This window comes from Camelus ferus, chromosome 14 (assembly GCF_009834535.1).
Source record: "Camelus ferus isolate YT-003-E chromosome 14, BCGSAC_Cfer_1.0, whole genome shotgun sequence".
NCBI lineage: Eukaryota > Metazoa > Chordata > Mammalia > Artiodactyla > Camelidae > Camelus > Camelus ferus.
In genome coordinates this window covers 32,996,459-33,012,541 of record NC_045709.1, presented here as the reverse complement: position 1 = coordinate 33,012,541, position 16,083 = coordinate 32,996,459, and the positions used below count along the sequence as shown (strand labels likewise).

Below are 16,083 nucleotides of genomic sequence, written 5' to 3'. Positions count from 1 at the left end.
AGTTTATTGGCAACTGCATAGATTTAGATCATGGCTGATTTCTTTACTAAATATGGTATGACTTTCACTAATAAGCATGAAAAATGTCCTAGCAAAATTAACTTCACTAACATTAAGTTAATTCACTAAAAATTTCAGCAAGTGGCATCAGAGTTCACCACACAGAACCCACCATGTCAACAAGACGGTCCTGCTTGACCTCCTGCTCTGAACTTGTGGTTGTGCAATTCCATGTAAGAGCACGTGTCTTCTCATCCATTACGAAAACAGAGAGGACCACCCTAAGGGTACCAAATTAAATCCTTTCCCTGCGTGCCTGCATGTGACTTCCATTATGATTACAATTATAGCTAGAATTATATGTATAATTTGCATCTCAGAACACAGAATGGAATTTGTAGAATTTCAAATTGCAGGCCAAAGGTGCCCATTTTTCCTCGATGAAATGGCTCTAGAAAGCCTACTACTCTGTAAAAAAGAAGATCTCCAAGGGTGCTCATTCACTTGCTATGTCCATAATCAACATAGATAAAGGGGGAGAAGAAACAGCACAAATATTGCCATCTTTGAAATAAGGCAAAACATGTGTGTGCATAGGAATGTGGGGAAACAATAAAAAAAATTGGTCCTACTGCCCAGATCCTAACCTCTGCTCATTGGAATATATAAAATCCTAATAGATTTATTCACGCAATGTAAAAATGTGAATATACATACATACATACGTTCAGATACATATATGTCTTTCAGACAGATGGATACATACATACATCAAAGAGAGAAAGAGAAAAACAATAAACTTTTACACAACAAACACCCAGAATCACAGTCACATTGTGTGTTTAGTTTAACACTAGTAGGGGAAGGTAAGCCACATCAATCAATCTGATTTTATTAAATTGCTTAATTGCAGTTAGTGAAGAGGACAGATAGATGCTCATATCAATAAACTAGAGAAAGATACAGAAAGCAGAAAAGAAAGCAAAAATACAAGACAAAGTACCATGAAGAAAGTTAGCAAATGCAAAGCAATTCCACCTGAAACAGAGATGATTTTTAAATGTCCTTCATTTATAAGGGAATTTGAGCCAGTCTCCATTTATGCTGTTAGGATTTTAACATTTTGAAATTATGAAAATATAACATTTATGGGGAGACTTTTTGGGAATAATGGAAAATCACACACTTCTTACTATTATACCATCTTTGTGAACTAAAAAGTCACACTACTCTGACTTACTTTGAGGGCCACCCAAACAAAGGCCCCCTGAGACCCAGCAGGTGAAATAAATCAAAAAAGCGGGTCCAGAGTCATGTTTCAAACACACAGGAACCTCCTTCACTTCTACAAAGAAACACATTCATGTCTCCTTTCTGTCTGCAAACAATATATTCATTTGTGCATGCATTCATGTATATGTATTTATGTATTTATGCATTTAGGAGTTTATTATTTCTTTTCCCTCTATAGAGTCATGGGCAAGGAGAAATATTCTGCCAACCTGAGAAGAGTAACTGAATGAATCCGTGGGTAAGTAAAGCACACGTTTCCCATGCTGTGGGGAGAACAAATGGAGCACTGGGAGACTCAGGGAAAACGGAGAGACTGCGCCCAGCGGGGCAGCTCTGGCCAATTAGACCACGTGGCAGTGGGAGCCCTTGTTGCCAGATCTTTCTAGTTTACAAAGGCAGTGGGGTATATAGGTTTTTGCATAAAATTTCTGTTTTTTAAACTTGGGGTCAAAATTTAAAACCAAGTTCCTCTCTCAAGACAAAAATCAGTAATTCCTAATACCCAAACAGGGATGCCGGCCTCCGGCCATCTCTCAGATATTGTCAAGAACTCATTTTTCTAATTTATTTCAATCATGGCAAACTTACCAACTCAATTTACTTACAGCTGTTCAAATGCTTCATTCAATAAACCCCACTTTTTTTGTTAGGCAGGAATGGGGTTTGGTTCTTTTCAACAATGTTATTCCTGAAACTACATTCCTAAACACACATTTATGTATTTCTCATGCTGACCATGACCATTATGGTCCTTACTGTCATGGAGTTTTCTCTGGTTGGAAAAATAGACATTAAATAACAAATTATACCATTTTAATTAATTTTATTAAAATTATGATAAATACAAAAGAAAAGTATAGGATGATACAGGAACATGTAACTGCAGTACCTGATCTGTTCTTTGAGGACCAGGAAGACTTCCTTAAGAAAGTGACATTTGAGCTAAATTCTGAATTCCGAGTGGGAGAGAAGGGTGTTCCAGAAAGAGGAGACGCTCTGTGAAAATGACAGTGCCTCCTGGAGGCAGAAATGTTATTTTATAGAAGAGATATAATGCATGAATTCAGGAGTAAAGGGTCTTAGAATTCTGGGCTCCTAACACAGGCCTCTAGGTTACCTCTGAGAAGAGGAATAAGGAAGGATAAATGGGAAGGACTTAAAGCAAACTCTCTTTTAATTTTATTTCTACAGTTTAAAATTCATTTTAGAAGAATGTAAATTTTGCTCATTTTAAAAATAAAAAGAGAAACTGACAAGTGTTAATTTCCAAAATATACAGACAGCTCATACAGATCAATAACAACATCAACAAAGCAACACAATCAAAAAATGGGCAGAAGACCTAAATAGACATTTCTCCAAAGAAGACATCCAGATGGCCAATAGGCACATGAAAAGATGCTCAACACCGTTAATTATCAGGGAAATGCAAATTAAAACCATAATGAGGTATCAGCTCATACCTGTCAGAATGGCAATCATCATAAAGTCTACAAATAAATGCTGGGGAGGGTGTGGAGAAAAGGCAACTCTCCTACACTGTTGGTTGGAATGTAAATTGCCACTATGTGGAATGGTATGGTGGTTCCTTAAAAAACTAAAAATAGAGTTACTATACAATCCAGCAATCCCACTCCTGGGCATATACCCAGAGAAAACTCTAATCTGAAAATATACATGCAACTCAATGTTCATAGCAGCACTACTGACAATAGCCAAGACATGGAAGCAACCAAAATGTCCATCGACAGATACTGATCAATAGAGAAGATATGGTGTGTACACACACACACACACACACACACACACACACACACACACACACACACACACAATGGAATATTACTCAGCCATAAAAAGAATAAAATAATGTAAAATAATGCCATTTGCAGCAACATGAATGGACCTAGAGATTATCATACTAAGTGAAGCAAGTCAGACACAGAAAGACAAATGTAATATGATATCACTTATATGATGAATCTAAAAAGATGACACAAATGAACTTACTTACAAAATGGAAACAGATTCACAGACATAGAAAACAAACTGATGGTTACCAAAGGGGAAAGCAGGGGTGGGGGAAGGGTTAAATTAGGAGCTTGTGAATAACTAATACACACTACTACATGTAAAATAGATTAACAACAAGGTCCTACTATAGAGAATGGGGAACTATTCAATATCTTGTAATAACGTATATTGGAAAAGAATCTGAAAAAGAATTTAACTGAATCACCTTGCTGTATGCTAGAAACTAGCACAACATTGTAAACTGACCATACTTCAATTTAAAAAAAGAACAAACAAAAGAATAAAAACAAAAAGAAGTGATATATGCTACTGTTTGTCTTTGAGTGAGGTATCATTATATCCAAGGCAGTGAGTGAGTGGATGGTTCAGATGAAAATTTGCCTGTTACCAAGGCTTTAAACGGCATTAATCATTAGCAGAAGCCCAGTTGTGTATTTCATGACCATTTTATTTTCAATACTTTTTCTTCAATTATTTTGTTTCTCTTTCAATAAGTTAATCAACAATTAATTCATCTTTCACTCAGACACGGAAATGTACTGTCTCTCTTTAGTCTCAGGTCATGTCCTGCCCACCAAAAACAGTTGATCTCTTGGCCATTCCATTTTTCATCCCTGATCTTTCAAACGGCTCCTTCCAGAAAGCTTGAGTTAGGACCAAACATGGGGTGCTGAGCTGAATGGGACCACACAGTGAGCTATCTGTCCTTTCATTATTTCAAACCACATGTATCATCATTCACACAATGTATCGGGCAGCGGCCACACCCACGACACGCATCTAACACTCGTCTCCCGGATGCCGCATCTACCCCTCTGCCGACCTTTATTTCCCTCTGCTCCGTGCTGTCCCCTCCATCACACTGTCCTTGCCATCCATCTCTTGCCATCTCAAATCTTTGTGATACAGAGGCTTGCTTCCTAATTCCAGACTTCACCTTGAGGCACCTATTAACCAGCATTTACTAGATTTTTAAGCAATGCATTTGGGGCCCAGCAAGACTCTGATTTGGTACTCCTCGCAGGCCTGATACTTTATTTCTGTTACAAACTGATGTTTCCTTGGCATATTTTTTTCAGCTGGATGGAGCACAGGACTAGGAAACAGAAGATCCAGATACAAGTCCTGGCTCCTCCTTTTGGTTGAGGTGCACCTTCAGGAGGCTCACATGGCCCTCTGCATCTCCACTTTCTCTTCTACAAAAGGCCAACAGAGCATGCCAGTCTGTCTACACTGCAGGGCTGTACTGAGCCTCATCCTTACTCGCTCCCTGCCTCATTCTTATGGTCACGGTTTAAATACCACCACCTCAGGAGGACTTCCCCTGATCTCTCAGATGAGGAGAGAGGACTCACAAGTTACACTCTCCCATAGCATCCTGTGTTAATTCTTCAAAACGCCCATCACACCTGTAACTGCTAGCTGGATGTTGGTTTTTCTTCCCACACCCTGAAGGACCCTGTAAGCTCCAGGAGGGAGGTCCTGCTTGTCTTATTCGGGACTATCTTTGCATCAGTAAGTATCAGTTGCTGGATTAATTAATAATGTAAGTCAAAGCACTTTTTAGGCAAGAAGCTGCTACTGCAAGCATTGTTACTCTTACTGCTTTTACAGCAGGAGGAGCAGCAGAGGTGGTTGTAGTAGCTGAATTATGGGCGGCGTTGTCAGCGTCAAATCCATGACAGAAAGAGAAGCACAAGATAATATTATCATTATTCACTGTAAGCTCTTCCTCTTTTTCTGCTCCGTCTCTTTTTCAAATAGAAACAAACAGCTATATGATTAATGGCCACAGTAATGGTTCAGGGACAATACTTTGCTTCTTGGGCACCAGTCCTCAAAATGCATGAGTTCTCACCTGGAGAAAGATCCAAAAGAAAGACAGAAGGGGTGTTCTCATCCCAAAGCAGATGAACAGCCCTTCCCCAAATTATAGGAGGAGGGCATATGAAAAACTATAAATAGCAGCCTTTTTGTGGGAAGAGCATTTGCAACTGAAAACAAAAAGAGGGTGAAGACTGGGGGAGAGGAGGGTATAGCTCAGTGGTAGAGCTCATGCTTAGCATGCAGGAGGTCCTGGGTTCAATCCCCAGTATCTTAATTGAAAAAAATAAATAAAGGGGGTGAAGAAAGTAAAATTCTCCAGGAGGAAGAATCAGTCCTCTGCTCCCAACATGGGAGTTCTTGCCATTGTTAATGTGACACTGTTTTGTTAATGTGACATTGTTTTGAATGAGTTACTGCTATTTGGAGGGGCAGAGAGGGAGGACAAAGCAGGAGAAGAGGCCGGTTTTGGCCACCAAAGAAAAGGAGTTGATTAGGCTTTTGTAGGGAGCTCAGAGCAGACAAGTCCAGAAGGTTCACAGGCTCATCCTCTGGTCACCTGCCAGGACCCGGGCCCCCTGCAAGCCCATCGCCTCCTGTTTGCCGCAGCTGCATTTTGTCAAGGAAGCATCTTTATTCTCTCTCATTGCTTGAAATGCTTGCAGACGCAGAACAAAAGCCCACGTATTAAAGGTATTTCCTTCCCAGGAACTCGGTGAGGGACTCAAGACAGTGAACCGTGATCTTAGCTGTCTGCCCCAAACAGTTCAGGCCTTTGTAGAACAGTGTCGTAAGCCTTAAGGTGACAACAAAACTCGTCGTTGACTCACTGCCGCTGACCTGCTATTACCTGTGTGCATTCATTCACCAGAAATTCACCAAGTCCCTAGTGCGTATCTACAGCGATGCCAGGTCGTGGGAACACAGGATGGACTCCAATACTGCCCACAAACTGGGGCGGATCTAGAGCTCGGAGAGCTGTGGATTTCCTTGTACAAAGTAAAAGTCAAAGACCTTGGTGGCACGGGTTTTAGGAACGGCAGGTGCAGTACCTGGAGGCAGGCTGGGGCGCGTCCCTGGGGCTTGTTGACATCCACGGCTACCAGCTGCCATCCGCCAGCAGCATCTTCGTGAAACATCTTCAAGACAAAGAGGGAGGTGAGTCAGAGACACTTACTATGGAACACTGAGAACTCTAACGATGTCTGCAGCTTTTTACATTTTTTTAACGTTATCAAAGATTTGTCTCCTTTTGGGTTTATATTTAGAACATGAGTCATTCCAATTTTGTTCATTTTACTGCTGCAAACTTAATCGAATAATAATAATAAAAGAACACGGGTAATCGCTTGCATTAATTGAGCACTTGCTAGGTATCAGGCCCTTTCTCCCCTACAGATGTTCTGCATATAACTACCCAAACATTCTCCCTACAAGACTTTAAAGTAAGTATTTCCTCTCCATTATGCTGATTACTATATATTAGATCTCAGTAGAAAAGGAAAATTAGAATTCCAAAGCTTTTACACAGAGTGATAATTTTTTATCTTTATTCCGTGGACATTTCTCCCTGAACTCACAGAAAAATATTCTCAGGATAAATAATGTAAGAAATGCACAGATAGCAGAGGGAGAGAGGATGCTGTTTTAATGAGAGGAGAATGGCAAATCACTTAAGAGACTGTGGAATTAGTTTATGGAGGCCACAATTAATCTGCTCAGGGGAAATTTGGGGTACGTATTTATGAAGGGGAAAAAGTAGTTTCTTTTGGCTTAAAAGACATAGGTGATGAAATTCAGGATGGTATAGGATGCTAAAATCTGACATTCATTGAATTAGACACCCAGGTTCTTGGATGTGTAGGTCGTCTTTCTCATATTCTACTACCTTAAAAATTAGTTATCCATCAATATTATACCAGGCTGAAAGGCATTTATCACTTACAAATATCTTCCCATTAATATATATTTTCTTTCAATTCCTTAGGAGTGTGTGGCAGTGGGATGGAATAGGGTGGAATTAAAGATTGCTATTTTTCTAAGAAAAGACACCAACTACAGGCACTCCCTGCTTTCTTCCTGCCTGAGGTCACAATTTCATACACATAAAGATTTTCTTTGCCATATTTATGTCTTCCTGTTAGTTTGACCCTGTGTTTAAAAGGGTAATTATTGATGAAAATGTGAGACGATGCAAAGATCCTGTTACCTAGGATTTATAATCATCATTTCAAACTGCTGGTAACAGAGGCAGTGGATCATTTGCAGAGAGAAAACTTGACCTCTGTAAAATAAGGGAGGTGGTGACAGACAAGTGCAAAATTCACAGGGCATAAATGCATTTTTAAGATGACAAAACGGAGGGGCACATTTACACAAAGATTCTCAGATCAAAGATGCCAATTACAAATAGATTTTCTCAGCTGTCCATTTACAGGATTCAAGTTCCCTTTAGAATAAATTTTTAAAAGGTATGTTTAGTGGGAGAATCAAGCCCGTCCATCACTAATAGGTTCATTCTGAGAATACATACATTTGTGGAGATGCAAACCTGTTTAAGAGCCTTTTAAAGTAGCTGTCAATGTCTAGGAGTCTCCTTTTAAGGAGAAAAAACAAAGGCAATCACGTCAGTCACGAGCTAAAGACTCTCTGTACAAGCATCTCTTCTGTCTTATCACGGTGCAAAGAGAGGATCCCTGGGGCACATATTGGCTTCCATCAGGAGCAGACTCATTTTCTCTGTTAAATTATTTTTTTTTTCCAGTAGACCGAAGTCAAATGAATCAATTTAATTGTTAGTAGAAGTGTTCTCTCAAGGTCACTTCTTTGTATGGAATGAAGTGAAGGAAATGCAAACAGGATGCATTTCTCTTTAGTTCCTTGAATTACAAAACAACATTCGGGTTGGATAATGTAACTGTAGCTACAGGAGGTAGTTGGTGAGACAGGTAAAGCCACGAATCCCTGGGGACTGAAGTCCTTAGGGGAGTGTGTCAGGGGCTGCTAGCTGTTCCTCCATATCTGTTCTCTCTGCTTTCTAAAGTGAGAAAAATTTTAAGGGACCAGTAGGCCACCAAAAAAAAGGACTAATTCTTTTCCTTTTTTGAAGCTTATCTTGACTATGTCAAGGGCTATTGTAGAATGGTACAATAGTGAAATCCTTCCAATAAGAAAGTACAGACATGGACTAATATATTTATCTTAGGAAACCATAAATGAGAATTACATTTTGTGAGTCTGTCATTGAATATATCATTTAGGGATGAAATCAAGTCAAGTACCCTTGCTCATTATTTTGTGTAATAATGACTATTATCTGTTTTTTTTTTAAGATGACTGACTTTACTGAATTGCTTTCTCACATATTTTAATGATGTATGTTCATGTGAAAACCAATGGTGTTGGAATGCAGTTAGCAGATTTTTACTAAAGTATTGTCTTGTATCATTTCGTTGGACATAGTCTTTTCATGGAGGAGAAATGCTTTCTCTTTTCGATCATGTGCTTTTTCATCTATGCCTTTTTGCCCTCTAACCCAGCACTGCACTTGTACACAGAGCTTGTTTAGGTATTATATGAACCCATATTCAGAGAATGTTCATCGAAACTACAAAGGAAGAAGAACTCCTAAGTGTTCTTTTATCAACTTCACCCTGGTAAGTATCAGAAAACATGGGCCAGCAAGTTTGTTCAATCAGAGAGAATGACAGATCCAGAAATGATTTCTCTCTTTAGACAATCAGAATATTTATTTACCGGACCCTCAATATGACCCTATTGGGCCATGATTTGTCTATATAATTGAGGTGTATATTGATCACCGGAGCCTGCCTTGTGTCTATCACTGTACGTGACAAAAACGGAGCCTTGCGGGGCCCTAAAGTTTAGTTCTGTCAGTTCTATTCCAGGCAAGTGAGATAAGCTCATCCCTATGGTGAATCAGCCTCGATCAGAAGACCGCACGACTGGCAACAGGTATCTGAGGTGAGGTGTCTAAGGAATGAGAGTGTTACGTCTGACCCAGAGATACACTATGCCCAGGACATTTCTACCAGCCCACTGGCACATCTCAGCATCAGGTTTTGGGGCAACACCCCTAAAAACTGGTAGTGTGGGAGGTCTCATTGTGGGCTGACACAGGGGCTATTATATCCTGGGTGTAGGAATCTCTTGAGCTTTAACCCAGCAGAGAACTGAGCGTGTGGCAACAGTGACCTATGTCTAATAAGTAAGCAGGCACAAATGTCCCCATCTCCTTCAGGGTCTGGGCAAACTAATGATTACTAATCTGAAATTTCCCACACCTTCTTCCTTTTGTTTCCCTGCTACATGCTCTACTAGGGTCTCCTTATACAAGACCTTTGGCATTCCTTTTTCTGTAATTTGTTTCTATGCTGTGACTCGGAGGCATGTTGCTTTGTTATTTTTAAAAAAGAATTCTCTTCACTGATTCCGCTTTCCCTCTGAGCAGTCCACATCAAAGCCAATTCCCATGGAACCGCCTAAGGTGTTGGAAAGCCCCTACTTTGTCCCTTTAATGTGTATAATTTTTCTCTCTACACACACAGCCCTCCTGGGAAGTCCAGGGACTTTGAAGCGTCAACACGGCCACCGTGCCTGGGGCCCTCTTCGCCCTCCTAGGAGGATAACTTACAGAGAACAACTGCAGATGTCCCACATACTAGAGGAAAGCAAGAACTGACTTCATTTCTGAAAAGCTACGTGCTTCACAATACAATAATTTTTTTATTCCCTGAAAGCCTGTTTTATTGTAATTAGAAACTTGTGATTTAATGTTTTAAACCATTTAACGAGAGGTCCTTGCGCATGGAGTTGTGTCAGGTTTTATAAACATAACAGAATCACAGTAAACCACGTCTCTCTCTTCTACACACACAAAAGCATCTGGGCCACTTGCTGAATGGCTGGCGAGGGGCTGGGCGGGGCTTGCGGCTTGTTGCCAGGCAGCCCGAGAGGCTGCTGCAGGAGCTTCAGTTGCCTAGCAACCGGGTCCTCAGCCACAGCATTTTTCTTAATGAAGGTTTTTCACAATTCTCTGTGTGATTACCTCTGCTGAATACCTAGACGTATTACCGCTGAATTACCAACTTATTCCTCCTGATTAAGTACAATTTTGCATCAAAGCAATTTTGTACAACTGTGTTCACAATCTCTTCACATTTCACTTTCTATTAGAACTGCTGGCTGATTTGGTGGTGCTTCGAAACACCGCTTTTCCAGCTGTGGTTTTGTAAATAAGAGTTACTTAATAAGCACTATATGGTTTTAAAGATATTTTAGGTGTCTCTTGGGAATACTGAATGTGAGTTTTGTGCAGAGTTCATAGTTCTACGTTCCATTTAGTTATCAAGGTCTATACGGGAAAACACACCTTCATAAGGTTGTCACCCTACTTAAAAGACATGTCAGCATAAACTTGGAACTTCATTATTTCTCATAGTTTATTAGGAGAGATGAGGGAAGAAATGAAAACTAGATGTGGGGGATTCTTTGAAGGTTTTCCTACATGCCACCTGTGACATAACCAAGATGATCCTTAAAAAAAAAACTTTCATGAAAGTTTGAATAGCTGTTTGACAAAACTGAAAAATATTAATACTATTTCATCTATAAAGAATTGGTTAGACCATTCAAACTTTCACAGCATCATAAAGATGCTGCAGAAAGCTTTTCCAAATATTAGCAAGTTTAATAGCATTTTAGCTATTAGTCATTAAATGTAATTATTTTTAAATAATATATTATTTTAAAAGTAATAATTATATAAATATAGTTATTAAAAGTTCAATTTGGAGATTTTCAAAGTAAAATTTGTGCCTTGAATCTTTCACAGATACCTTTGTCCTAACAGACCTGTATAAGTATTCATAAACTTAAATTTCTCTTAAAACTTAAAATAATAATTTTCATTCTCAATTCAGGAATTTTTATTTTCTCTCTCTTTTATAAAGATTCATAGCAGAAGAAGGTATATAAACTTGTTCTTTCTTTCTAAACACCAAATAAACAAACATGCAAAACAAAACCTAAAATAAAAACAAAGGCATTTGATCTGAACTGTCCTTTTATGTAATAAATGCCATACTACTTTTAGTCAAATTCTGGGACACTTCTAATTTGGGGGCACATAGAGGAACCTTTCTGAATATGTAGTAATTCCTCAAATTCACAAGCAAACATTTGGGCTTGAGGCATCGTCTTCATAATTTATTACATTGTGATTAGTTTGTTCTGAATGAAATAAATTTTCCATTCAAAAAATTCTAAGCCTATACATAAGGGCCATTATGTTGGTTTTCAATTACATGAATATTTATAAAAATGGGAAAATCCACAGTTGCTATATTTCAACTGCGTTTGAGGACTTGTGACAGCAGAATCAAATCAAAGGTACATCATAAATGTGATGATAAGCTGAGTTTTGTATCAAACCTACCGATGGAGCTATTAAAAAGAGAGGTGCCCTCTCCCCGTCACCCAGAGAGTCTGATTTGGTTGTTCCAGGTTTGGGACTTTGCACCTGTATTTTTAAGCAGCTCCCTCGTGAGTCTGAGAAGCCCACGATAACAGGGCTTTCTCAAGTTCGATCAAGTTCCAGGGATGCTGCGGAGGGCCACGCCCAGGTAGAGGCTACGCCAGGTAGGAGTAAGTTACATCATCATCTCCGGATACTGTACCTGCGTGGTGGCTGTCGATGTAGTGCTGCTTCTGGACCCCCACATTTGTTGAAACTGTACCCTGATTTCTGCAAATGTTTCAATGATGACAGCAATAAATACGTTCTGAAAGAAAATGACAAACCACATTTACCAAAGACAGGGCATGAGGGAGTTAGGGCAACCAAAAGCAAACAAAAGATCAGAAGAAACTGTCAGAAGGCATAGACTTGATGAGCACAATTTTTTTACAGTACCTTAACTAGCCATGCGAGAAAGAAAATGAGGGTGATGAAGTAGAAATAGGAACGCCAGCGGGGAAAGCTGTCAATGGCTCTGTACATGAGGAACACCCAGCCTTCCTGGGACGCAGCCTCGTAGACTGTGAAGATGCTGGTGCCTGTCAAGAGAGGGGAGCAGACTGAGTTAGGGTGGACTTTTGAAATGAGAAAACATTCTTTTGGAAAAAACAATCAGTATTTATCCATGCTCATTTTCTCAATGACAAAAGCTCTTCTACAGGGACTCAAATCACATGCCACATTTTGTTGTTCTTTTTCTTAGGACTTTGACAAAGCTGTTTATTACTTCAAGCCAGGACGCTTTTAGTATCTCTAGCAATAAAACAATTTTATGTCATATCTTTAGCTCTTAAGTGCTTTTAACAATGTGGAAAGGAAACCTAACATTCAAGCCAAGTAAAGATATAATAAAAAAAAAATGTGTACCATGCAAGCCTGCCACTTGGGGCTTAACACTTTTAGTGTGCTGAAAAGCACTTGCTGTAGTTTTAATTGAAATGAAATAAATCTGAGAACTGGATTTTATTGGAAATCACATTCTCATGGGAAGAACTAATGTATCTTAGGCTCCAAAAACTAATGTGAAGGAGCCTGTCTTTGGATTCCCTAGTGTTCACTGAACCCCAAAACATAAGGAAGTAAATCATTAAATAGTATTTTGTATTTTGTGGGAGGATTGTCTCATTGAAAATACTACTGATAGTGGAAAGAAAGAAAAGAGAACCATTTGTGGGCAGAGTTTTGAACATATGGTTAAGAGAACCTAAAATGTCATTCAGAGGAAAGACTGTTCAATCCTCATGGCATTATGAGAATGTGTCATTACTTCCCCATTTTACAGATGATAAAACTAAAGCACACAAAGTGCCACGAATCTGTCTAAGGATGCACGGATAGTAATTAGGGGAACAAAAATCAACCCAGTCACTCAGGACAAGATCCTGCATATTTAACTGTGATGACATCCTGCTTCCTGACATCCTTTCTGTGGCTTGATTTCCTCATCTGCAAAATGGGCCAGTAATAAGACATATATCAAAGTATTGTGAGGATTAAATGATTTCATTTCTGTCAAGGGTTGGCATGTGGTGAGTACTTAACAAATTATTATAAAAAATGGAAAATAATTGCTTAATATTATTTTGTGAAAAACCATACAAATAAAAAATAGTACTGAGGTAAAGTTGTAAAACAAATATGATATGGATTTATTCATAAAACTGGTAAACATTTGCATCTCAATAAATTCCACTGTTATAAATGAGTTAAATTACTCTAGGATATAAGACCTAAAAAATCAATATCCATCCATATATGTGCTAAGCGCATGGAAATTTGAAATCAGAATGTGCATATGATCAAATCTCCAAACTAAGAAGGGAGTTACTAAAGTTGGTTGACTTCCAACTGCCTCCCTGGGCCTGCTGCACGCAGGAAGAACAGTTGGAGCGTCAGTGGATTCCAGAGCACACGGAACAGCAGAAAAGAGTAGCAGCAAATGGGGACAAATGAGAAATAACAAAGCTTGAAAGAAAGGCTGAGAGGAAGAAGGAAAGTGTATCCTGATTTGGTGAGCACCTATTATGCACTCATCTGGGCTACGTACTTTCAGTAAAATATAACTGCATATATGCACTGCCTCTCATCTTAAGAATCATACATTGGACATTGGTAAGTCGTTGCCATAACAACTAGCATTTGTAAAACATGTTAAGTTTTGAGGTTCTTTTACAGACTTAAATGCTAGGAAATCCTTGTCTAATTAGGCAAGTGATGGGTGGGTGGGTACAAGGGCAGATATTATCAATCACATTTTACAGAAAAGGAAAGTGAAGGCCACTAGGTAATGAACTTGCCCGAGTTAGAAAGAAGTAAGACCAGAAACTGAACCAGATCATCAGGTTCCAGGTCTTAAACTTTTTTTCCTTTATCATTTACTTATATATTTTCTTGCCTAAGACTGGCACTTTAAAAAGAGCTTATTTTCTCTTACCTTTAATTCGAATGGAATTAATTGTTTTCTAATGGTCTATGATGGCTAAGATCATAGTATACTGAGGAACTAGATAAGAGGATAACTTTTATAAGCTATGTTAACTTTTCATAGAAGAACAGCGCATATCAAATATAAAATGGAACAGAAAACAGAAATGACCATTTCCATTAATGACTCGTGGGTACTAAAAATGAACAACGTTTTTGCTTTTGTGGTCTGAATACGAAGGACAATTTTAACATAAGACATAATTTAAGTCCCTTATTTCTTTCTAGTTATGTAAACTAAAACAGAAAATTGGCTACAGAAATCCAGTATGAATTGCCGCTTAAGTTTAATTGTTTTACAGTGAGCATTTATGGGTAAAATATGGAAATCGTCAATATAAGATTAAATTTGAAAGGAATACTGAAAATCATCCTTAGTCTAACTTGCCCTGATCTTTCTTTATTACATCTACAGAGAAGATGGTATTTGAAACTAAGTGAAAATAGTATGTTCAATGAGTAATCCTGCAGCTTTTACTCCATTCTCCCTAATTCCACACAGAAAAAGGAAAATTAGGAACCTTTAGGATAGCTCAAAGAGCAGGGTTTGTTGACACAAAGAGATGAGACATTTGTGAACATACAACCAAAAGAAAAACCCCAGGAAAATGCGACCACTGCAAAAAGTGTTTCCCTACGTACATGAGCTACAGCAGGTTAAAGGCTTTGTGGATGGTACTGAGTTGCAGCAGAACTCGTCCCTTTCTTACTCCTGACTTTGCAAAGATGATGAAAAGAAAATCACTTTTGAAAAGATTTTCCCATTGGCGATCAATATTTAAAATGACAAAATCAAATTTATGATCTTCTGATTATCTGTGGGGAACAGATAACCCTGAGGAAGAAACTGCAGCTGCTCAAACTTTTTCTGCACAACCTGCTCCCTCTGGCTGCTCTGGGGCTGCCCTCTGGTTCTCTTAACTGACTCCCCTGTGGCTGCCCTGCTCAGCTCACCCCCGCTGCCCTCAGGCCACACAAGGTGCTGGTCCTCCCAGAGAGCCCTGAGCTCACCGGTATCATGTCGCCCATCATACTGACTTCACCTGGTTTGTCTCCCTCACTGTGTCAGCACTGAGCTAAAACTGTGTCTTTCACTTCTGGACTTGACACTGAGAAACACTCAATAATGCTGTTAGTAAATACAACAATGATCACGTAGTATTACGATATATGAAGGCCTTTCTCAAACACTTTTAAAAATCAAGTCTTCCTTAATGTAAATATCACACAGATAATTTGGGAACAAAGGCAACTACTTTATAATTGACTTTAAATTTGGCTAATTTTCAAAATTCACTGAAAACACATACACCTATAAAAATTTAAAAGCCCATGCTACATATATGCAGGAAGGTCTTCCTCTGTTGTTTAATCCAGAATAGGGGATTTCTAGAAAATACTATATTGATACATTAAAAATATTTTTTCTAGTTACATTCCAAAATACTTTTAGTCCATCTGAATAATGGAACTAAAATTCTAACCGAAAAGGCCACAGTTTTGTTAAGGGAATAATGATTCTACAATAGCACCTGGGAATAGAACACATTCTCTCACTAGAGACCGTGTGGCCTGCCCCCAGAATATCTCTGCAAAGCTCCTGGAATAGCACCACTTTCTAAGAACTCCAAACTCTCAAGCCACAAATTCAAGTTGTATAAGAAACAAAATCACAACAGTGATACTCAGCTCATCAATTCTCCTAATTTCATCCATTCTTCCTGACTTCTTCTGTTGGTGGCTTGAATTCACTGGATAAGAAGACCCACAAGTCTACATTTAGAAGGTAAATCCTTACCTGGGAACTTTCTAAAGGATTGAGACACAGTAGAGGATTTTTTTTTAATAGCTCTGAACAAAGTTATACCCCATCTGTTTTGACTATCTTTATGACTATTATTTAATGACTG

General features: G+C 38.8%; 1 protein-coding gene across 3 annotated transcripts in view; it reads right to left on the bottom strand.

Annotated features, from left to right (window-relative positions):
• NALCN (sodium leak channel, non-selective) overlaps positions 1–16,083 on the bottom strand; it is a 265,894-nt gene that overhangs the window by 162,201 nt on the left and 87,610 nt on the right. For all 3 annotated transcript variants that reach the window (XR_004325878.1, XM_032496708.1, XM_032496709.1), the window contains exons 8-10: positions 12,086–12,228; positions 11,850–11,954; positions 6,204–6,290 (exon numbers count right to left, since the gene is read on the bottom strand). Coding sequence is in view for 2 of the 3 variants with exons in the window: in XM_032496708.1 (XP_032352599.1) it covers positions 6,204–6,290; positions 11,850–11,954; positions 12,086–12,228 (335 nt within the window). In the remaining variant the exon portion in view is untranslated. The remainder of the gene's footprint in view (positions 1–6,203; positions 6,291–11,849; positions 11,955–12,085; positions 12,229–16,083) is intronic.